The sequence below is a fragment of the Ornithodoros turicata genome, chromosome 5 (genome assembly GCF_037126465.1).
Source record: "Ornithodoros turicata isolate Travis chromosome 5, ASM3712646v1, whole genome shotgun sequence".
NCBI lineage: Eukaryota > Metazoa > Arthropoda > Arachnida > Ixodida > Argasidae > Ornithodoros > Ornithodoros turicata.
Window position 1 is genome coordinate 10,856,824 of NC_088205.1, and position 23,642 is coordinate 10,880,465.

The following is a 23,642-nucleotide window of genomic DNA, read 5'->3' on the forward strand; positions in this document are numbered from 1 at the left end:
GACCAACATTGTGCAGACAGCCATAGAGCAAGCCCTGTTCCTCAGCACTTGAGTTGCACCCATGTGGTGGTGTTAGCCTTGACTTTCTCTCTTTCAGTATCTCTTATAGCGTGAGCAGTGAATGGGAAATATGTACCAAAGAATTTCTAGAGTAATGTGACATTAATACTAATAATTGGAGGTAGATTTACGCGTAAGGTGAGTCAGCCTATATGTGGCATTATTACCCAAACAGCACAGCATGTTGGACAAATATCAGGCCAATATTGGCAAGGTCGGCCCAACATTGGTTCATGATTGGACCAATATTGGCAATGTCGGCCCAGTATTGGTTCATGATTGGACCAATATTGGCAACGTCGGCCCAGTATTGATTCATGATTGGACCAATATTGGCAACGTCGGCACAATATTGGTTCATGATTGGACCAATATTGACAATGTCGGCCCAGTATCGGTTGATGATTGGGCCAATATTTGCAATGTCGGCCCAGTATTGGTTCATGATTGGACCAATATTGGGTCAACATGTTGTGCTGCTTGGGTAGTAGCAGAGCATTAGAGAGTGATGAGGCATGCGTGCCAGAACGCTGTAATGGGTGGCATCCAAGAAAGTCACGAAAACGCCAATGAGTGGCAGCGTCTTTTTCGTGAATTACTTTCATTTCATCATTCATTGGGCATGTAGAGCCTGTATGTAGTTGTGTCGTCCTTGGATGAAGCTCGCCTTGGCTCTATGTCTTTTCTGTATGGGTGGAGCCATACCAGGCAGGGAAACGAAGTTCTGTCCCTGGCGTCGCCACTGCAGTTTTGCGATCTCCATTCATTTCGTGTTGAGATGACACCTGTCACCCACTCAAATTCAAAATCTCACGCATATATTATTATGAGGGAAAAACCATCCGTCACTTCAAGTTCTCCTCGTCCCACCCTTCTGTCTGCGCAAAGCCCACTGTCACACCTTTTCCGGACACCCACTATACATTTACTTTGTCTACATCATCCATCCTCATTACCACAAGCAAACCATTCGCCGCATATCTTCTTCACTCCGCCTGGCACTCTCTTCGACCCACCCGGCGCGTAAGCATATGGGAATGCGAATTACCCAACTCGGGCATTTTTACCAATTTCTTGTGACATTTTCCTGCGGCTGAGATTTAATGAGGCCTCCGCGCGAGTATCTAAGTCACCTGCCACGAGGCACCCTTTGGGTCTCTCGGGGATTTTTGCATCATGGGGTCTCGCGCTATTACGGCACGCCGCATTAGCCCTGCGGGGGCTACACGGCGGTGTTAACGTGTTACATTTCCTTGCGTTCATACGAGTGCACGCGTGAAAGCTATATTTCATTAAGGAAGCATTCTACGCGCCTCGCGCAAAACCTTTGCGGTGTGTATACGCGGAACACATTGAAAAAAGCACCTAGTGCACTGATGAAAAAAGAAATAAGATGCGGAATTTAAGGCACAATGTTCGTGCATGAAGTTACAGATGCGAGCGATGTGGTTGAAAGGTTACTGCATAAAACGAAACTCGTCGTATTAAAGTGTGAGTTATGATGATTAGTTTTTAGGGCAATCTGTGCAAATAGGGTGTCATTGACTGCCCAACAATACCCAATATCTTCTGGATGCACGAATAATGTCCTAACGAATTCGTACGTCCGATGTATATCCTCAGAATATCCGTCGGACGTACGAATCCGTTAGGACATTATTCGTACATCCAGAGGATATTCAAGAGGACTCGCTGTTGGGCACGTTGGTGACTATACATGAAGATCCAAAACACAGCGCGAGAAGACACGACGCAAGAAGAGAGGACAGGAAGAGAAGAGGAGAGGACAGGAAGAGGGTATTCGGAGTTGTTGGGGATGTTGGTTGTTAGAGCTTAACACTGATTTATGCGTTACATTCGTCGTCAGCCAGTTTCAGCTGCTTTCGCTGGACCTCTGTTCTCATGTGACACCGACCATAGTATCGTTTATTGACTTCAAGGTTATTGTAGGCCGTTTGGGGAAACAACCTTCAAATGCATGCTCACAGCGAGGTACAGTGATGGTACCGAACATTGCCGTCACCGTTACTCGAGTTGTCCACGCCAAATAACACGTCCGATACGTTATTAAAATTCTATGTTACCCTTTTTGTTCGCGTCAAACGCGAAACACCGTTTATACCCTCGTATCTTTTATGGGACTTTGAAATCGTCCCGTTCGTTATTTTTTATAACGCGTTCCGAAACGCTGTGATCCATTTTGATACCCCAATATCCAATAAGGCTTCCCTTCATACAACAACATCCAAAACCTTCTAGCATCAACTGGGACGCCCTTTTTACGCGACACACACACACACACACACCAGGTGCAACGCATCCATTTCCATTACTCGCACGCTGTATATAGCCTTATCCTTTTCTTTCCCCTGAAACTTCCCTTTTAACGCGTCCGCCTTAAACGCCCGGACGGTGATGAGCCCTAAAGTTGAGGCGCAACAACGCTGTCACAAAAGGTGCAACGTCCGTACCGTATATATTCCGACCACAGGAAACGTTTAATCTACGTCCGAAAAGAGCAGCCGAAGAGTTTACGAGTTAAGGCTGTCCTCGTAAAGGTTGTCTTATACGAGCAACTCGTAAAGAATGCTGCCGGAGAACGCATTCCGTCCAGCCAGCCAGGAAGGAAGGAAGGATCTCTCTCCTTTTCCTGCAAGAGCGATTCTCTGTACGACATAGCACTGTGGAAGGTATTACAAGGCCAGAAGGAGGCTGTCTGGGCTGCAGTAAGGATTTAAGGAAAGGAGATTTTTGGGAGCGTGTTTTTTTCGGAAATGGCGCAATAAGCTCTCTCTTCCTCTCTCTGGGTCGAGTTCCGTAGGCTGAATGACGATGAAAGAGAGAAAATGGCGAAAAGTGTACTCGGGAATGGGAATATAGAGATGAAAGTGGCTCTGTTCTATGAGCAGGCCGTTTACAACGCAGTTTAGAGGGGCCGGGTTTTGTGCTTCTAATTGTGTGTTATGTTTTTTTTTTTTTTTTTGTTTTTTTTTCTACCTAGGACACGTGTGCGTCTAGAATTGTCGATGAATGTTAGCGTGCGAATGAGGAAAGCCACGGTTTGGGTGGTGACATAAATAGATAAGATCCGTCTGTCTTTACTGTGTTCGTGGTATGGGTAAGAAAGAGAAGGGTTTATAAGAAAGAAGTCGTCACTCGTACATCTCTTGACACACCTCCGCGCGTAATTGTGCCCTCTTCTTGTTTCTTCTTTTTAAGTGTTGAGAGCGTTGAGAGAGTGTTCAGTGTGTTGAGTGTAATTGTGTCCATTCGTGTAATTACGTCGTTCGCAAGAAATACCAGTGCCAGGTGATCACAGGCTGGACGAAGTATGTATTTATTTGACGCTGTATTTATGCTGTATTTATGCTGGACGAAATGTATTTAATCATATTTATTAATGATTAGCAGTACTATCTTGCCCCTCTACTTCTCATAAAACGGTTGGCGCGTTCAGTTCATAAACCATTGAAGTCTAATGTATGTAATATCTGGGGAAAAAAATCGACAGTTTTGCACACGTCAGAACATCGCTTGGTAACAATGCACATCAGTATCGTGCACTTCGCGCTTTTCTTTGCTTTCTCAGGGCTACCGGGGTGGGGGGGGATATGTTTATTAAGAAAAAAAGAAAGGAAAGGTTAGCCGGGCTACCGGGGTCCTTCAAGAACTGTAGGGGTTTCTTTTGTTTTCCTTCCCTCTTCATCCTTTCATGTGAACCTTTTTGGAGTGGGGTAGGGTCCTGCACTGAACGCAGGGAAACATCCCACATCATCATCATCATCATCATCCATTCATCTATGTTGTTGTTGTTGTTGGTAACAATAATGAAATACTGGTACCCGCACAAATACGTACTAGTTCAAATACGTACTCCAGCACAGACGTATTGTGCTGCCCTCAACCTCATTCACAATTATCCTTTTGTGTCCACAACAATCCCCATCAGCAAATATCAAACTTCGCGCTCCGTCAACCGTTACTTCTCCCACCACGTTTTGCTGCACATATTGCCTCGCACTTTGTCCCTGATATCACGACACATCCGCACAGCGTACGTGCGGGCGCTACTCGATTAACCTCGAGGTCGTTAATTATTAACATCCGCCTCGTGTGAGTGGCATAGCGATCCGTCCTTCACGGCATGCGTGTCTAGAATCTGACGGGGGCCTCAGCATATTTTCGTTCTCTTCGTTGGAATACGGATATCGCGCTTCTCGGTGTCGTGTGGAATATAGCTGACTTATAGCAGTTTTCTAATGGATAATTTTCTTAGGTTCCCTTAGTGAAAGCGTTCTCTGCTGGGTGGCGCCACACGTACGTAAAGACAAAATCCTTCTTGTTACGAAAGCAGAAAAATGTGGTCTGGATGCAATTGGGGTCGGAATTTTTTATTTCTATTCGTTAAAAGTTCAGTGAAAATAAAGCAATAAAATCAACAATTCTCGTAATCCTACGTCATGGTGGCTGTACGTGGCATCACTGTCAGAGATTTTTGTAAATTCAAACGGAATCTTAACATGTACGTCTACGGTTTACTGAGTCTCTTTGTGCAATCTGGAATGGTGCCAGAAAAGAAAATGAAGAACAGGTGCTTTATACGTCTGCCTTCTAAATGTCTAAATGTCCTTAGTCTTTTATTGTGCTTCGCTGCAAAGCGCTGGGTAAATGGAGCAAATGATGGATTATCTCGTGCTCCTCTGGGAGCGGTTACACAACTAATGCTTTTTGTATAATCGCCGTTGTCGTTCGACGTGCCCGTCTAACACGTAATTTTGTTGGCATTCTGACTTTCTTATACCTAAATTATGTCTACATCAGTAGTTTCTCATTGTCGGCGCAGAGCGTTGTTCCTTTTTTGCGTGCAAATGGGGTAGGGTACCGCACCACCGCGGTGACCTATTGTTGTTGTTGTTGTTGTTTGTTCCTTCGTTTACATAAAAAAAAATCTGAGCATCTGAGAAGATATTTTTCGGCCTAGGTACGAGCTAGAAAGTCACCAGCAAGTGTTGCCAAAGTGATTATGTGTCCGTCATGTTTCACGTGTACCCTCACGTACCTGCACGGACACATGTCTTTGTGGTACATACTTTACGCGCGCACACATTTTCTCAACTTCGGAACGTGAACGGCATTAAAGCTATAAATTGTACTAATAGGTAAAATTACCAATAATAAAAATGAATTGAAATGCCAACGGTTCAGACAAGCATTTCAGCGTAGTTTTCAAGTACTGGCATTAGATGGTCACGAATTCAGTAAGCCTATAGAAAACGAAAGCTTTAATGTCTCGCTTTCTTCCTCTCCCACTTTCTTTCTCTCTCTCTACCTCTGTCTCTCAAACATCACACCGAACTTGTAAGTAGTAAATACTAAAAAAATTCAATTCAATCGTCGCTACGAAACATTTCTCTAAACATTCTGTAAAAATTCCTCTAAAACATTCTGCTCTACTTATCGTACCTGATGGACTGTTTCTTGGGTGCACGTCCGTCGATCCCTTTCTTTCATACCTATGTATTCATAAGGCTATTTTATGGGTTGTTTCAAGCCCGTCAAATATTTATTAATAAATGCCACAATGAATATTTAGTACTAATAGTCGCACTCGAAAAATCATGATGACACAAACAGTGAGACCGGAAGCGTATACGTACTTATATTCATCCCTTTTAAATATTCAAGGGCCAATTATATATGTAGTGGAGGTATATTGATATAGCAGCACAAAAAAAAAAAAGAAGGATGTTGCTACATAGCGCAACGGAAAAGGTTTGCGTGCAGAAAAAAAAAGGTGCGTGCTTGCCATTAATAACCTCTTTATCGGAAAAACGCTAACCAGGCTCTCGAGATACGAGAAAACACGGGACAGGAAGAAAAGAGGGGAGAGACTGTCTGTGTTTGCCGCTTTGAAAATATAGACTCTGTTTCTGTTATGGGTGCTTGCATTGTGCTTTTTTAATGCTAGTTAGTCTGTGGACCGGTCTGGTTGTACTTGATGAGGCACTCGCACGATAACACGAGCTAGGAAATGTAATATGTTAACAATGACTGTGGGGTAATGGCACAGTATGTGTGCTTTCGTGGCTTCAGTGCGACAAGAAACGTGGTGCTGTAATATTATAAGCGTAATTTATGTGAGCAAACAATCGCTTTCTAACAGGTTGGGGATCTCTACCGTTGATTTGTTTACCGCCGGCGGTGTGCCTGAGTGGATACGTTATTTAATCGATGGTGGTACCTGAATGGTATGCTAATGGTAATGCTTTTTTTTCTTTTCGGGTTTTATTTTACGCCGAAAAAAGTCAGCTCAGACGGCAAGATTTACTCATCTTCATTGCCAAGTGGCTGAGATATTTCGTCAAAATGTATGAGGTCTGTGTAAATTTGCATCGGAAATCCAAGTCCAGCCCACCCTAAAGTTCTTGGACACAGTATACTATATGACTTGGGAGCTTACTGTGAGGTGTCATTTCATTTCGTCACGTTACCACTAGCAATGGGGGAGAGTATCCCCCCTGGCGATGAAACTAACGTCATAATCACTAAAATGAAGTTGTTGTTGTTGATAAGTATAATTTTTTTAAAAAATATGGACAAATTTAATTTGGCACCCGACCAATTCTGCAACTAAAAAAAACAGAAACAGGAAAAACGCAAATAAAATATAGAAATAGAAAGAAAATAGGTTGTTGTTGCATCGTTTGTAGCAGTAACGCTGTGTGTGACGTCGCACACACACACACACACACAACAAAACATTACCGAGCGTGTCTGTAAAGCGTGCTTTGCCGCAGTAGAACCCTTTATGTGAGCAAGCCAACTTTACGTTTTCCGCTCTTTCTGGAACATGACCCGTGCGAGATGTGGGTTAAAGTACTATCGTAATGATACACGCAAAAAGAAGAAAAAAAGAAAGAAAGAATTCTTGCATTACGTGGATTTACAGGTTGTTCCAAGCACCCTGTTCCAAATGTGAAATTTGTTCGAAATAAGAGTCAAAATGGAGGCTAACTGGCGATACATGATGAAATTTGACTGAACCCCGAGACAATGTATTGGTGTTCGTCTGCGTTTTCTTTGTTTCGAGGGTTCAGTCAAACTTGTTCGAAAACGCATACATGGGCACCTCCAACTTCCAGGGAATAATAATAAAAGGAACTTAGTAAAATCTTAAATGGGCCCCTTTTTGCAGAAAGCAAAAAAATAAAAAAATGAATAAAAACAAAACAATAAGAATGAATAAATAAAACTGCTGTTTTTTTTATACATTCCCATATTTATTTAATTATTTATTGTGGTGCTCCAAGGGCCTTGCGGCATTAAATGGAGAAATCATAACTGCAATGAAAATGTTAGCAGGACAGTAAAAAAAAAAAAGAAACAGGAAATGGATTAACACAGCATTGCATAACTGCTTTGACATTAACTGACTGACATGACTGACTGACACAACTGACTAACATTAACGTTGCATAACTGCAACGAACAAAAAGTAACAAAAGAAACAGGAAATGGATTAACACAGGAAAAAGTAATACGATGTCACAAACAACTAGTTGCATAACATGGATTAGTAGCACTACAAAGGAAAAAAAGAGCGGAGACCGGTTTTAAATGATGTATGATTTACAACTGAGGTGATGGATGAGCGTAAACAACTTCATAGTCTAATGGCACGTGGAAAGAAGGAAAAGTAAAAAGAGCGTCTATGGGAGAAAGAACGGTTCGGATTCCTGAGTGTTATCCAAGCGTTGGCTACTCTAACACGCAGGGCAGGTGTAAGGAAGAGTAAAGGGCAATGAGTGAAAATGTTTATGAAACGGCTGGGGTGTTTGGAGATTACGGCGGTGATCTAATGGCTCAAGGTCGAGAGCTGACTTGAGAGCGGTGACACTAGGTTTGCGGGAATAGTCAATATAAGATGAAACGAGCAGCGCGATTTTGTATTGATTCGATGGCATTTGAAAGGAAAGATTGAAGAGGGTGCCAAATACAGCTTGCAAATTCCAACTTGGGTCGAATGAAAGTGAGGTACGTCATTCGTTTAACTTCAGCGGGGGCAAGACGGAGGTTGCGTCGGAAATAACCCAGGCAGCGGTTTGAGTGACAGATGATGTGGTTGATATGAGTGTGCCATTGAAGAGTGGACGTGATATGAAGACCAAGGTACTTGTGGGAGAGTGTGTGACTAACTAATGTGTTACAGAGTTTGTAAGGGCACAAAGATTGGTGTCTGCCGACGTGGAGGTGGAGGTTGGAACATTTGGATATGTTTAGCGGCATCAGCCATCTAGAGCACCATGAGTCGAGAGAGACTAAGGTCAGATTGGAGAAGTATTTGGTCTTCGGGAGATGCGATATGTTTATAAACGACACAGTCATCGGCGAACAGCCGGACTGCAGATGAGAGATTAGTTGCGAGGTCATTGATGTAGATTAGGAATAGTAGAGGACCTAATACAGAGCCTTGCGGGACACCTGACGTAACGTGAGAAAGAGAGGAAGAGATATCTTTTACAGATGTATATTGCTCGCGAGAAGACAGGTAGTTAATAATCCATAAGAGGAGGGTTTCTGGAATCTTTAGGCGAGATAATTTAGCGACTAGCCGTCTGTGTGGAACTTTATCAAATGCTTTTTTGAAATCTACCCAAGCAGCACAATATACTGAAAGTCGAGTGCAATAGGGGTGGGCGGTATGTGTCTTATCAATGTTCTTTAGTTTCAGGAGTCTGTTCAAGGCCTTCCACCTACCCGTCCAGCCCTATTGCACTCGACTTTCAGTACATTTTGCTGCTTGGGTAAGAATAGTACGTCGGTATGGATGCCTTTATCGAGGTGATAGGATAAGTCGTGAGTAAATGATGATAATTTGGTAGTACAGGAGAGACCGCGACGAAAACCATGTTGAGACGGAAAGAAGAATGAACGAGCTTCAAAGAAATCCATTAGATTTGAGAATATGACGTGTTCAAGTAGTTTGCATGGGGTGCTAACGAAAGTTATAGGGCGATAGTTAAGAGGGCCTAACTTTAAGTCGTCTTTGCGTGTTGGTAGTGTGCTTAGTGCTCTTGAGGAGTTGGTGTCGTTCTTCTTCAGGATAAAGGTATTAAGAAGGCGGAGCCTCCGCCGCAACGTAGACTGCATGTAAAGTTCTGTTAGCGCATTTTAATTAACTAGTTCAATTCATAATAAATCTTTCCTTTTTTTTTTACTTAATACTCCTAGTTCTGTTGTCCACGTCTCGCTTATGTTGCGTTTATATCATTTCGTGCCCATCCGACTCTTTATTGGAATGATAACAAGATAACACCGAAACTCCTATTTATTAGCGTACAAGCTTTCATGCAGTGGACTGCATTTCATCACAATATTTCATCACCGAACCTCTCTTTGGGACCAACTTCCGTATCCGTATCAAATATCCTTACGAACTGGAAGTTTCACTAGACCGCAATCATTCTGCGAAAACGATTTGATACACAGCGCTGTCAAATCAAAGCTAAACAGCATGATGTCAGCCACTGAAGAGTGCGTTTGCCGTTATTTCGGGACCGTTATCGCGAACACCTTTCGGCCTATTAAAGCACCCTAATAACAACCGATCACTTCGTACATTTTTACGCCGATATCAGAAAGCTGCGTTCTCTAATAAACCCCCCAGAAACAAGGGAAATAAGCACCAGTGGTAATACGTTCAGAGCCGTGTACGTATTTCACCACAACCGGCAAGGACGTCCATTTTTTTATAATTATGGTAACCATAACCATATATATATGGTTATGGTTACATATGGTTACACATGGCATATTTATGGTTTTATGCATGTCTCTCTATACCGTCGAAGGTCGTGCTCTGCCCACCAGATTTCCTGCTATCCACTTTTATTTGCATTGGATTTCTTCGCCGTGCACTACGATTGTACTAAATCCGTTGAATTGTTTGCCCTCGTCATTCCGCTCTAGGCAAACCCATCATTTCTGGCCGTACTTGAACTTTCAGTTCCGGTTCTTCTTTTCGCTGCAGTGAGTACAGGTAGAGATTGACGAGTTCCGAGTACAGCACAATTTGAACAATTCGCTCTCCTGTAATTCCCCACGGATTCTTCGTCCACTCGAACATGTTCCTTCGTAGTTCGAATTCCGTAGCATTCCGAAAGCAACTTGGTGACTGTACTTAAATGAAAGAACGTTTTGCCCTGTATTTTTCTGTCTTTTTTTCTTTTTTTTGTACATTTCCGAAGCTTTTTCTTCTGTAAAAGAGCGGGAAAAGAGGAGTATGGAAGGAAGGGATGATGTCATTGAGTTTCTTTTTTCATGAAAGTCAATGCATAGGAAATGCAACGAAGAATGTTACGAGGTGAAAGAACTTGCTAACGGAGGAATAAAGGGTAATTTGCGCGCAGAAATGAGTTTTCTTTCGTTGTCGACTGAAATTATTCTTGTCCGTTTTAAATTGAATGAAGGCGTGGAAAGATTTCAATAGATTCAGTTCTAGCACGGATGTACGGGGACCAAGGAAGTGCTGCATAGTAAGGTACAATGAAGAGGATGTGATTGCAAACTGATTATTTTGTTTCAATAATCCGACGTCAATATAATATGTGACGAAAATGAGCGTGTTACTAAGACACGGCTGTATGCTGAAAACATGGATGGAACTCCATCAAGTTTCTCTGGTCCCACGCATTGAACAAACGTCTGTAGATGATAGCGCAACAACAAGAACAACTACTGCTACTACATGAATGATAATGGGATGAGGTGATTCACCGCAACAATTGCGATACCATACCTTAGTGCATCGTGGGTTAGTAGAGTGGGATGACGATGAAAAAGATGAGGCATACACACTCGCACACACACATTACACACGCAAATGAAATATCATACACGCAGGTGCGTCGTAACTGATGGGGATAGCAGTTCATCCGGTCGGTCACCGGAGATGAAATGCTGCGAAGAGCACATCTCCGCATTCATGGCAACGGCTCTGAGGTCATAGGTGTTCAAGCAGGTTAGAAGACGTCAGGAAAAACATAGAATGAGTGCAGGCATTGACGGTGCTGAACAGGGTTAGAACAAGGACCCAAGATTGCTGTAAGGCTGAGCGGTTTGTTGTTGATACGAGTCAGTTGGGACTGGTGCATTGCTCTCTCCGAACTGTATAGAGGGCAGTCGATGAGGACGTGTTGAATGCTTGCCACTATGCCGCAGTTGGAACACGAGCTGGTTGAAGCATAACCTAGTCTGTGTCTGATAACGCAGATCTCTTAGGAGACATGCCAAAACTAATACATATTTAAGGGATCAAGCACTTATATTAAAAACACTGTCATTATTGAGAGAGTTGCATGCTATAAGGTGTTTATAGAACATCGAGGTAACGGATCTTTTTTTAATGATGACGAAGAGGATTTGTTTGTTTTTATTAGCTTTCATGAGTGTCGATAATGGAGGAGAGCATTAGTCGTTATAAGTCGTACATGGGTTGGCATTCCACAGTTCGTCACATTGTGACGTCACAAGACACGCCAAATTAATGTCTGTTTCGGCTTAATACCTGATATACTAAACAAAAAGAAAGTGAAAAAAGCGTGCCTACTGTGAACATTGTTGCGTAGTATGTTGTAACCTTACTTTGTAACCTACTTAAGAACATCTTTTACTATGTTACGATTTTATGCTTACGTGTTCAGACATTAGAGAGCTTAAAGAGAGAGCACCCAGGAGCCTAGAGGCCACAAAGAGACATTGCGCATTGCAATAAAGAATGCTTGGGATCTGGGCATGCGCACTGACTGTCTCTAATTCTTCCAGGTGCCTTATCCCCAAACACTCTACGATGTGTTAACCCTGTGGATTGCTTTCTTTGTGACAAGACGTTTTTTTTTTTTAAAGACGTTTCGGACTAATGACCTTGATGAACACTTGTCTTTGCAGTGATACGACGACGCTACGACGTGAAGGTATACGAAGAGTTTGTAATTAAAGGCAACACAGCTGTCCTACGTTGTCACGTTCCCGAATACGTCAGAGAGTTTGTCAGCGTCACAGCGTGGATTGTCGACGAAACTATCAAGGTCGCTTCTGGCTACTTGCGAGGTAAGATCACGAATACGTACCCTGAGATGGGGAACACTGAAGGGGCTTACATGTCTCGTGAGCTACATCGAAGCGGATTCGTATTTATTGTGTGGCAAATGGATTAAATCGGTGGGAGATATAATTGGGCGTAAATTCCTCATTCTTCGATATTCGGAGCAAGATAATACGATTAAGTTACCACAGAAAATATCCTTTTGTAGCAGGCAGATGGTAAAGTCCACTAACAGTGTAAAAGTACCGAGTGAAATACGGAAGCTTTCAAGGGGATCGACATGAAAATTATTTTCGCAAACAAGCAGTGAATATTTATTAGTTCTAACTTGATACCTTTTAAGGTCATCTCACGTGGATGTTTTACGGTGCGCCTGGTAAGCACACACACACACATAAATGACATGATGATGTACTGTACATACATCGACTTCTAAGTTCTAATTTAGGAGCGGCACAACGCTTTTAAGACCCTCATAGGATCTACTTTTATGAGCGCAACGTGCATAATGACAAAAAAATAAAGTACACATAACAGGAGAGAAAAGCAAGAAGTAAAAAAAAATGATTTTACTGCATTCTCGATGGTCATTCTCCTCATCTTGCGTCATACTTGCTCCCGCTTGACTGTTTTATGAGTTCTCATCACATCAGTAACCAAGTAATTTTCTAGTCACTCGTGATAGGTCCCGTTAAGCTTTCGTCGAAGGTTGTGGAGGACCCAGTGCAAGTAGCGTGGAACCTCGCTGAAGAGCGTCCTTCAACTAGTTTTCGTTTTTTCGTGACTTAGGGCATTTTGAGCGATGTTACATTATACGTTAGCAAAATTCATCGATATCACCCCGGAGCGCTGATGGGTGAAGAACGATGAACATTCTCCCACAATTCTGGCGCGCTAGCAAAATACGATGATTCGTGTACGATGTCACTTGACACTCCAAATCAATCGTTTATCTTATGCAGAAAGAAGTGTCAAGATGGCGCCAAGCTGGCGGACACGCACACTAGAATTGGAACCTTGAGCTTCAGGGACACAAAATGGACGACACAGCACGAATATCCAAAGCTTTCTTAGAGCCTTCGTGTCGTGTCGTGTGTTTCGCGTCTGTGGAACTCAAAAGTTCTCGAACTCAAGGCGCTTCTCTCGTGAATCTACATGCAGCCGCACCTGACTGAGAGCAGTATAAAAACCACCACGTATAGTTGCTTGTCACATTAAATCTTAGTAGATGAACATTGGCGATTACAATACAAAACAAAACTAAAAATAAAAAGAGAAAAGAGAACTAGCTAGTTACGTAATTTAATTGTCTCGTCATCATCGACGTGTGCCCCTTCAAAATCTAAACAGACGTTTGATCTACTTCGCACTAACATTACTGCGCTCACAAAACATTCCGTGTTGATATTTTGACGTCATTTTTGCAACCTCAGTAAATATTTAATATCCTGGTGTAGCTGCAGACTGAAGCACGGAGCTTCTGAACTCGGAACGAATTACACGTTTGCCTCTCGCGGGCTCCGTTGAACGAGGCCCGTTGATCCCCAATATTATTATCGAAGATGCGCTGCGAGGCATGCAGGGTATGGTAAGCCTTTCTTAAGCCGCTTACGAATTGTGTCAGCCACTTTCCCATGTTTGCTTTTTCAGTCCTAGCTTACGCGCCTTCCCGTTGCCAGCTCTCCGTGCCTGGGACACATTCCCGTTCTCTGAATTGGAAGGCTTAGAATCCCTAACAGGGATATCCTATTTGCTCAATTCCGTTCACGTCGATGGATGCAGCACGGATTCGCGAAAGCGATTAATAGATTGGAAGGTCTTCACATGCACACGTTTCGCATTCTCTAGGCTGACTACGGTAGCGGCATTTTGTGCAGTGAGCTTACTTTCCTTTCGTATAGCTTCCTTAGTTTAGAATCTGATGACAGAAACGCGCATCGTTGTCAGCTGCACAAAACTGCTTTGTAGCTACATTCTCGCGATTGTGTGTCTAGAGCTTAGATGACGTCATTGTGTATGTTCCTTGCCCTCGCATCCGCAGCCCCCTGCGCTTTGAAAGTATACGCTGACATTTTCATTACTTAGAACTCACGTTTATCTTGCTTAGTCGTTAAAGATAAAGAATGAGGGGCAAATGGAACAAACGATTCTCCAAAAGTAATATCCTAGGAGGTCTCGGGCACACGACCAACGCCACCTAGAGTAAACAAAGTATGCTCGCAAAAACTACGTGATATGGTTATTAAGAGTCGTCCAAACACGGTGTGTTAAGGTGGCCGTAGCTATGGGGATAAACCGCCATAAGCCGTATGGGCAGCTGCTCGAAGTCACAGATGGCTTGCGTTTGAAATTATCTGCGGTGATTTGCAGAACCGATGACATCACAACTCCATACACTTCCACGTGACAAACGACTGAGAGGAGACATTAAGCAGGATTTCTGTGTCTATGCTGGACTTGCTGTTCTCGTGAGATCATACCTGGGTAAATTACTTCTAAAATGTAATTAAATTACATGACTCATTACTGCAATTGAAATGTAATGAAATTACATTACTCATTACTACGAAAAAGTAATGACATTACAAGGTGACATTACAAGGTCATTACTGCGAGCTTTATAGTAACGATATTGAGGATGTTTAAATTCATTGTCAGACAACACTATCTTGTAACAACAAGATATATTTTATTCTGTGGGTCACAAGGATTGTCACTCGCACAGTGCCAAACACAGAACACACACTCGATGCTTTTGTAAAATGTAATGGCATTAAAATTACTGCCCAAATGTTATTAAATTACATTGCAAGTTACATAATGTCAAAAGTAATGCATTACATTACAAATTACCAGAAAAAGTAATTGATCACTGTAATTTCATTACAGTAATGACATTACTACCCAGGTATGCGTGAGATTAGGCCTGTGCGTTCATCGGGGTGAGATACGTTTTATTGAAACAGCCATTCATGTGGCGTGCAACGAACTGATGATGATGATGACGTGATGGGCTCTTTGTCGCATCTGCGTAATTCATCATCCACTATACGCAGTGTGAACGTTTTCTACTTATGACCGTTTTCGATCATGGCTCGGCGCTTGGAAATACCTCTTTTATTTCTGGCGAATAGTTAGTTTTTTTTTTTCGTTTTTTTTTTCTTATCGATCAACCGTATGTGTACAATATTAGCCCTACTGGCCGATCTTCAAATGAAGAAGGCTCGCATATCCTAGTACTACACCGTTTCAGCCGCGATAAACGGCGAAAAATCCGCGCGGGCGTTCAGTCAAATTTGCAGTCTCTGCCTGTCCTTCGGCAATAGAGAAATCTGAGTGAATGTCAGCCTTGTGTCATGCGTTACATTTATCTTTGTGCAATATATTTTTTGTCTTCGTCAATGCTGTCTCATGCGGAAGATCCCGGGTGCGTTTACATTAAATGGCGCCTTCCCAAAACCGCGTTCGTATTTTATGTAGTGTTCCATGTCGGTGCATGCATTAGTCCATTTGGGCCTGGTTAATCTAAACCGGCAAGGCGTTGCACTTACCATCTAAGGTATGCTTGCCTTTCGAACGCAAGTGAGTCAACTAGGTACTTTGTGTCACACCCTAGATATTGGTGGGTTTAATTCGTATAAGTTTGATATTTTTGTAATATTTTTCTCGCAATCAGTCCTTTTAGACAACTAACTGCAAGCATGCAGTTGGAGTAGTCATTTAATAAGACTAGATTATGTGTGCCTTCAGGAGACAGGTACAGCGTATTCCCGGGAGGCGAGCTCCATATTCGAAAAGCAGATCTGGCGGACACAATGTCAAGGTATCAGTGCCAAACTCAACATCGACTAACAGGAGAGGTTGTCAGTAGCCCTTCCAGTCGGCGACTAACAGTGCGAGGTAAGGCAATGTCAATTAACAATATCATCCCCATCACATTACTTCATTTCTTCTTCACTGTTTGTATGTGCTTAACAGTGGTTAATGTCATTGAGCTTCCTCTAATCTCCATTCGTTTTTCTGTTGTTTATTTGCGAGGCTTGGTTTAACTATACATCATTTCAGTTCTTCACAGGTCTGTACAAATCTGCATTGTACGCCTACCATACTGTTCATATCTTTTAAGACGTTTCCGTCCCACAAATTTTCATTCTTGTGCGAAAAAATATAATGAAGTTAAACTTCAGCCAAGTAATGGCATTTGGTTAAAACTGTACTTCGGGACTTCCCCTTACGACTAAATGTACTCCCAATTATTAGAACTTCGGGAGAATAATAAACAACTGAAAGTAAATGAAAGGAAAACAGAAAAACTATGAGTATATTGTCAATCTTGTTTCTTTTCAGAATCTTTCGCGATGTCGCCGCGAATAGTAGACAGCAGAAGACAAGTGCACGGTGAGCGCGGTCTCACCGTAGAACTTCCCTGCGCGGCGCAGGGTCATCCCGTTCCCACCTACCAGTGGTTCCGAAATGTTCGTGGCCAGGCAGTGCCAGTCCCAATGGGAAATCGTTTCGTGCAACTCGACGGGACGCTAGTCATTCACCAGGTGTCTCTAAACGACGCCGGCATTTATACTTGTTTCGTAAACAACACTTCGGGTTCAGACACGGTGGACACGGATTTGCAAATATTCTGTAAGTGTTACAGTCACCTAAGAGTTGCATGCAGTTCATTAATTCGAAACTTCATGTGCTCAAGTATTTTGATGTGTCAGGGCCCCTCTTACGTATGGCATTTAGTAAGGCTTGGAGAGCTTTTCCCGTCATTGTTCGAGAGAGTATGGCCAACCAACATTTCATCACATCGCATTCATCACATTTCATCACTATCGGCTTAGCGAGATCGGCATAGGCATAGCTTGAGAGTGCCAGTTGAAATGATGTATGCCCGGAACTTAAGCATTCAACGTCGAGGTACAAAAACATAGTGTAAACATGTCACGCAGAAGTTAAAGGGACTGTGTAAAGAAAACCAAAAATTTGGAGTTCTCGGTAGAGAATGGTTGTGGCGAACGATTTTTATGTGAAATGCGCGGCTTTTGCCATTTTGCTTCGCAAGCGCGCACACTTGACGCGCAAAGATAGCGGCGAGTAGCCGCTAGATACCTCTTCCAAGCGGCCTGATGCTATTTACATCATTTCTCCAAGCCACCATGGCGAATATCACCTACTTCTGACGGCACGCCTAGTTTCTGCGTCCCGCCTCAGCGCCGTATCGTAGCCTGTATCCTTCTTTTCTTCTTTCTTCTTCAAGTTGTGGCTGAGAACGCATGTTGAGTGTGTTAGCAACCAAGAATACATTAAAGATGCCTGCGAGTGGTTTGGAGGATCTCCTCATGTTCCCTTTAAACTTCACGTGAACCACGGACAGTAAATGCGTGCCAACAACGTAGGAAAAAAAAAAAAACGATGTACCCCAAAGCATCTCTAAGTGGTTTTGCTCTTCCAACAGCGCCTCTCTCTGTCGTGGTACACCCACGCACCCAGAAGGTAGACGTTGGTAGACCAGCGAGTCTCAATTGTTCTGTCTCCGGCCAGCCCGTGACCAGTGTGGAATGGTACCGAAACCAACAGCCCTTGCTCAAAGGGTCAAGTCATTCACCCTACAGCGTCACAATAGCCAGCGTGCGCCGTGAAGATCGAGGCGCCTACCAGTGCTACGCTTACAACGAGAAGGAATCGGCACAGGGAGCTGCGGAGTTAGCATTGGCCGGTGGGTGCACTCTTCTTTAGTTATGTGTAGTGTACCTCTGATGTGCAAAATTTGAAAGCTTCGTGACTACGTCACGATTAATGTCATTTCTTGTTCCTTTGCAGATGACCCACCGTACCTCCGTGAATCCTTCACAGAAAGAACCCTCTCCCCAGGACCCTCCGTGTCGCTGAAATGTATCGCCTCAGGACGTCCCTTGCCACAAGTCACGTGGACACTGGACGGACTTCCGGTTCCTGAAGACTCACGCTTCCGAATGGGCGATTATGTGACGAGTGAAGGGAGCGTCGTCAGCTTTGTGAATATCTCGGCCGTGCGGCCGGAAGACAGCGGACTGTACCGCTGCAGCGCCGGAAATGACGTAGGCAAGGCGGAACACGCCGCGCGAGTTAACATCTACGGTCCGCCGTTCGTACGACAGATGGCGAATCGGTCTGTTGTGGCGGGAGAAGTGATCGATATCACGTGCCCAGTAGGTGGATTCCCCATCGACTCCATCGTGTGGGAAAGAGGTGAGCAATATAGCCTTTGGCACTGACGCACCACTACTAGGCATCATAAATCTGAGGTGCCTCGCGACATCCCTCCTGTGTACATTTTGCACGCGCGACTAAGCTCTAAAGTACGGACCACTGACCGCGCGCGCGCGTTGCGATATTGCTTCGTCTTGGTGCAGACTTTGTTATTGCGCGGCGCTTGCGAGAAATAATCATGGGTCATGCATGTCTGTTTTACGAAGTTGTTCGGTAAGAGAATTATGAATGATGTTCGTAATATTCCAATCTCTAAGTTGACCTTAGTCAGAGGTGATGTAAACTATCCACGCCAATGTCCATATTGGGGGATTTCAGAATAGGGGGCTTAATCTTTAGCGTACCCAAGAAACGGAGCGTACGGCGGACGCAAGCGCAGACAAGGCGGGAGAGTTCAGGGTTACGCCACTGCGACGCAAAAGGCAGGCACCTTGCGCAAGCAGCACCGTCAAGCGGCAGTCAAACTATTTGTTCTCTGTACGAAATTCATTGAATGTGAAAATAATTTTTGAACGGAGAATATAGTTGATGAATTTACGATGCATTAAACAATGTGTCTGTCTTCGTGGCTCTAGCAGCTCTAGTCCCCTCGCAATAACTCGCGCTTCGCTAGAGCGGAGCAATTAAGGGCATGTAGTGACGAGTCTGGGTGGCCGCGCTATTTGTGAAAAATTTCGTGCGCCCAGAAAACCCCAAGACGAACTGAGTTGTGGTCATGCGCAGTGACGACAGTACGTTATTCTAAAGCTTTCTATTGTCTACTACAACGCTATGGGCTGTTGAGAATTGTGCTTCATCCGTAGTTCATGGTATGACCCTCATTATATCTACTCAGTTATGCGTTTCTGTTTTCCTTGAGGAGTTTAGAAGACATGCGTTGATATCATGCATGATATGATGCTATGATGCTGTTATAGGAAACAGACTGATGCAGTAAATTCCTCACCAATATGGCTACCGCGTTTACTAACAGACGCTTGTAACAATCGTGAAGTCACGAACTAGGTTGGAATCTGGAAAACTTCGGGTAATTCGAATTTTTATTGGCGAAATTCGAAACGGTTCGCCAAGGTCCGAGTGCGTCTGTCTCACCCCGAATACGGAAGACTGCATTTTATGACACGAAAAGCTGTACTATGACGCTGTAAGTCCATTTAGCGAGTCAAATTGTGTGTATGCGAGCTTGGGCTAGTCAGATAGAAAACCTGAAAAATTCCTGTTTTCTGCACCACCTAGCGAACTCTTTTGGTGCGGCGGGACGAAGGTATTGCACCAACAAATGTCTTAAGTTTTTCTGGGAGTGTCGTATATTAATAGCAATGTTGACGTCAGAAGTCAAACTTACTATTGTCATTTCTAAAGGCTAGGTCAACAACATTCTTCTAACTTTTGATTAGAAACATTAAGTCTGCGAGCCTTTACGAGTCTACCTGAAATTCGAATGTTCGTCGTACCGTGCGAACCAGCGGATTCGACTGCGCACCTATGATTCGCGAAAAGTTCGTGACATCACTATAGTGACGTCATGTTTAGAACTCAACCTCTGCGAAGATGTAAAAAAAAAAAAACATCTTATTTTATTTTCTCCCGTTACTTCAAGAGTACACTACAGAATAAGACGAATACGCTGTTTACGGGTCTTTCGGAAATAATACTTCGTCATGTATACTATGCCAGGGAAATCATTTCCTACACTTTAAGCTAAAACATTAAACTGAAACGAAAACTTTTTCATTAGGCCGTTATCTGTTATATAGTATTTAATTCCAGTAAATATTCTGTAAGTGTTCGCGGGAGGAAATTTGTCCCGTTTTGGAGGATGAGTTGTTTGTACATTTATTAAATTTCATAGACATTAGAGGGGCAATGATATGACATTTAACGTTGCTCGAAATCCTGCCTCGTCTGCCGTCCACCAGGAGTCACCATGCAAAATATTGTCGCTCTGCGGCGCGTTATAGCTGTCCAATCGTATTTACAAAAAACAGTCTGAGAAAGCAGCCGCAGACACTCGACACGAGTCTCGCATGACGTAAAAACGTCCTGTTTACAAACATGTGACGTCAGGAGATGACCGTTTCGAGGTTATATTTTGCTGTACTGGGGAAGAAGCGGGAAAAACGTGTCGGCTGATTGGCTGATGCAGCTGATAGCGCCCACCAGCATGCTTTGCGGCGGCGTTACGTAATCAATGACGTAGGGATGCGGGTCGTATATTGGAGGCTCCGTGCCTTGTTTCTTTGTTTTTTGTTCGCAGCTCACGCGCTGCTTATAGATGACCGGCACCCCTACGTCATTGATAACGTAACGCCGCCGCGCAAAGCATGCTGGTAGGCACTATCAGCTTTATCACCCTATCAGCCGACGCGTTTTTCCCGCTTCTTGCCCATCGCAGCAAAATATAACCTCGAACCAGTCTTCTCGAGACGTCATATGTTTGTAAACAGAGGGCCGTCTTGCTTGAGCTGTGGCGCTGTACGTCACTGGTCACGTGAAGGGGAGTAGCATACGTCACGACGTCCTCTCGTTCTGCGATGCGCTCTTTTCACGAGGAGAATTTTTCAAAGGTGTGCAGGACACAGCCCTCGCGCTCGCTCTGTAGGTCACCTACGTTCATCCTTCTTTCGCAGGAACTCATGTTATTCGTTGGGGAACACTGTGCACCGAAAAACGAAACAGTTTCGGGTTCACCTTAGTGCTTCTTTAAGTGTATACAACGTTGTTGGGAAATAACGTACACTGTGCGCGTTTTTACCAGTCTAACGTCTGTTCTTTCCCTAAAGCTTCCTTTCATCTTCCCCAACACACTTTTCTTTCTCTATCTCCATTATCGAGGAAGCGTCGTTAGCACCCTCCCGTGTTAAGAACCATCTTTTTGCTGCGCCTCAAAGTACGAATTGCTCATGCAGCATTCATTAGTACTCGTGTTCGTATTCTTGTTCCCCAACTACATCCTTTTCACCATGACGGATGCATTCATCTTTTGTTTGTTTTTTTGTTTTTTCCCTCCTAAGAGCCATAAATTACAAACGGTACCTATCTTGCGTCTTCGAGGCGTACTTTCATAGCCGCTATCCCATAATCATTTGCCTGATCGACGTTCATTCATCATCTCGAACCGGCGAAAGTGACAAGGAAGCAAAGATGGTTCGGAGAATCACACTTTTCGTATTCGCTCCTCGTCCTTAATGAAGCATCTTTGTTTTATTACGCCGATTTACGAGGTGCAAATTCGGCACATGTTGCAAGCTGTTGCAATTTCCAATTTTCGACTGTGACGATGGATCAAGTTTTTACCCACCTTCTTTTCCCCCTTTCATTTAATCTTGACTTTTTATGTGTTGTTTGTGCTACGGGGATTTATCATTAAGGTAGTTGCAGAATTCGTCGCGTGACAATTTCAGTTCAAGTCACCCTTTTGACACTAAATCAATCTCACACCAAAATCAAATCAAATGAGTCAAACTCGTGAAATTAAACATGGCGTACAGTATCACTGAGTTCAACAGACCTGATTCTATCGATTTATTGATTGGAAGAAGAGAAAAAAGTCGAGACTTGATTATACCCTTCAGATATACCGTGTAGGTTGAAACAATTTTTATAAAATTGATTCTCAAAGAGTGCGCAGTCTCGCATGTCATTCGCAGTTTGCTTCTTCTGTGTGACATCCTAGCCCTTAATGGTGAGTACCCTACATGAGAAGGCAGTCAATGAATTGACGCTTTTAAACGCTAGTAAAGGTCTTCAAATCCACGCATAATAGGTCACATGCCAGTGTCCCGCAAGAACAGCAATTAGTGTGTACGCTACAGAAGCCATACTTAACGCAGAACAATCTAAGGTGTTCTAAATTCTCATTTTGTCCTTTCTGGCTCATATCAGGGAAAAACACTTGTACGGATCCGATCGAAAACTGTCATCCGAAACAAAAACCACGCAGCGGTATTACAGCACTTCAAGTCTACGTATGAAATCTCGAAACCCTCTCGAAAATCAAATTTCAACATGAGGCAGCGAAACTTACACATGAAATATAACACACTCGACCTTATGCTTAAGTACTGTTACGTTAACCGTGTCCATTTGTCGGCTTATTACCTTTTCCAGTCTTACTTGTCTACGTTCTATCGGAAGCAAAACCCTTCCAGCTCGAATTGAGCACATAATAACTTGCTTCGTTTGGGTGTACATATATACCAGTTCCTTCCGCTATCGTGGTATGCCAGATGACTACCTCAATCAAGGCCCCATTTTGTCAGTCGCCCGCCGCCTGCCCGTTATCAGTTCACTGCAGGCTTAGAGGATCGAGCGGCTGAAATATTTTTGCTCCTATCTGACTGCGCGTGTGCAGTGATCTTTTCGTTGTTTCGCCCACGCGCCTCGTACGGCAGGATTTTCGCGAAAGAGCAACATAATACGTGTCTCGACTAGCGAAAGTGCTCTGCTTTGTTATGAGTTGCGAAGGGGAGTTAGTTTCGGTTTCGGAATGAGGCTTTTGTGTACGTTTGTCGACGAGTTTATGTGGGCGATAATGAGTGTTTTGTGTGTCGTCTAATCGCGAGTGTTTTGTGTGCGATGTTTCGTGCATACCGAATACATTAGCGTAATAATTGAAAGATAATAGTGGTAGTGTGCGCAGGGGCATTATGAAAGCGTATTATCAGGGAAAGTACCTACAATTTAGTCTACTTTCTTTCTTTTCGCTTCGGATGTGGCTAACTACCCTCCTCTACCGATGTGTATCACATGACACGAATAATCTAAAAGCGATAAAACCCCAGTGCAGGGGACACGGACAGACGAAACACAGACGAAGCACTGACTGAAAAACTCGTCAATGTTTCGAGTGTCCGTGTCCCCTGCACTGGGGTTTTATCGCTTTTAGAATGTACCACCGAACAGCCCGGTTTTTATCGCTCTTTAAGAATAATCGCTGAATGAACCTACAAGATATGATGATGATGATGATTGAAAGAAAAAAATGGGAAGAGCCTACAAGATATATTTCGTTCTTGTTATATCCCTTTTGTTTAGTAATATGTTCATGCGAAAGGAAGCCTGTTATACCTTCAGCCAACAGGAATTTATCCGTAGGAACACTGATCATTACGACGTTACTTAAAATAACAAATGATTTCGTAAAGAGCATGAAATTAGACTAATTCGGAATTTTCGGCAATTTTACCTAATCAATATACAGATTATCACTAAGCCATATGGGACAAAA

At 43.4% G+C, this 23,642-nt stretch overlaps 1 protein-coding gene across 2 annotated transcripts in view; it reads left to right on the forward strand.

Annotated features, from left to right (window-relative positions):
* The window catches only part of LOC135394000 (cell adhesion molecule Dscam1-like), a 206,016-nt gene that overhangs the window by 152,424 nt on the left and 29,950 nt on the right, over positions 1-23,642 (forward strand). For both annotated transcript variants that reach the window (XM_064624419.1, XM_064624418.1), the window contains exons 4-8: positions 12,007-12,168; positions 15,914-16,063; positions 16,511-16,801; positions 17,619-17,879; positions 17,984-18,391. In XM_064624419.1, coding sequence (XP_064480489.1) covers positions 12,007-12,168; positions 15,914-16,063; positions 16,511-16,801; positions 17,619-17,879; positions 17,984-18,391 — 1,272 coding nt within the window. The remainder of the gene's footprint in view (positions 1-12,006; positions 12,169-15,913; positions 16,064-16,510; positions 16,802-17,618; positions 17,880-17,983; positions 18,392-23,642) is intronic.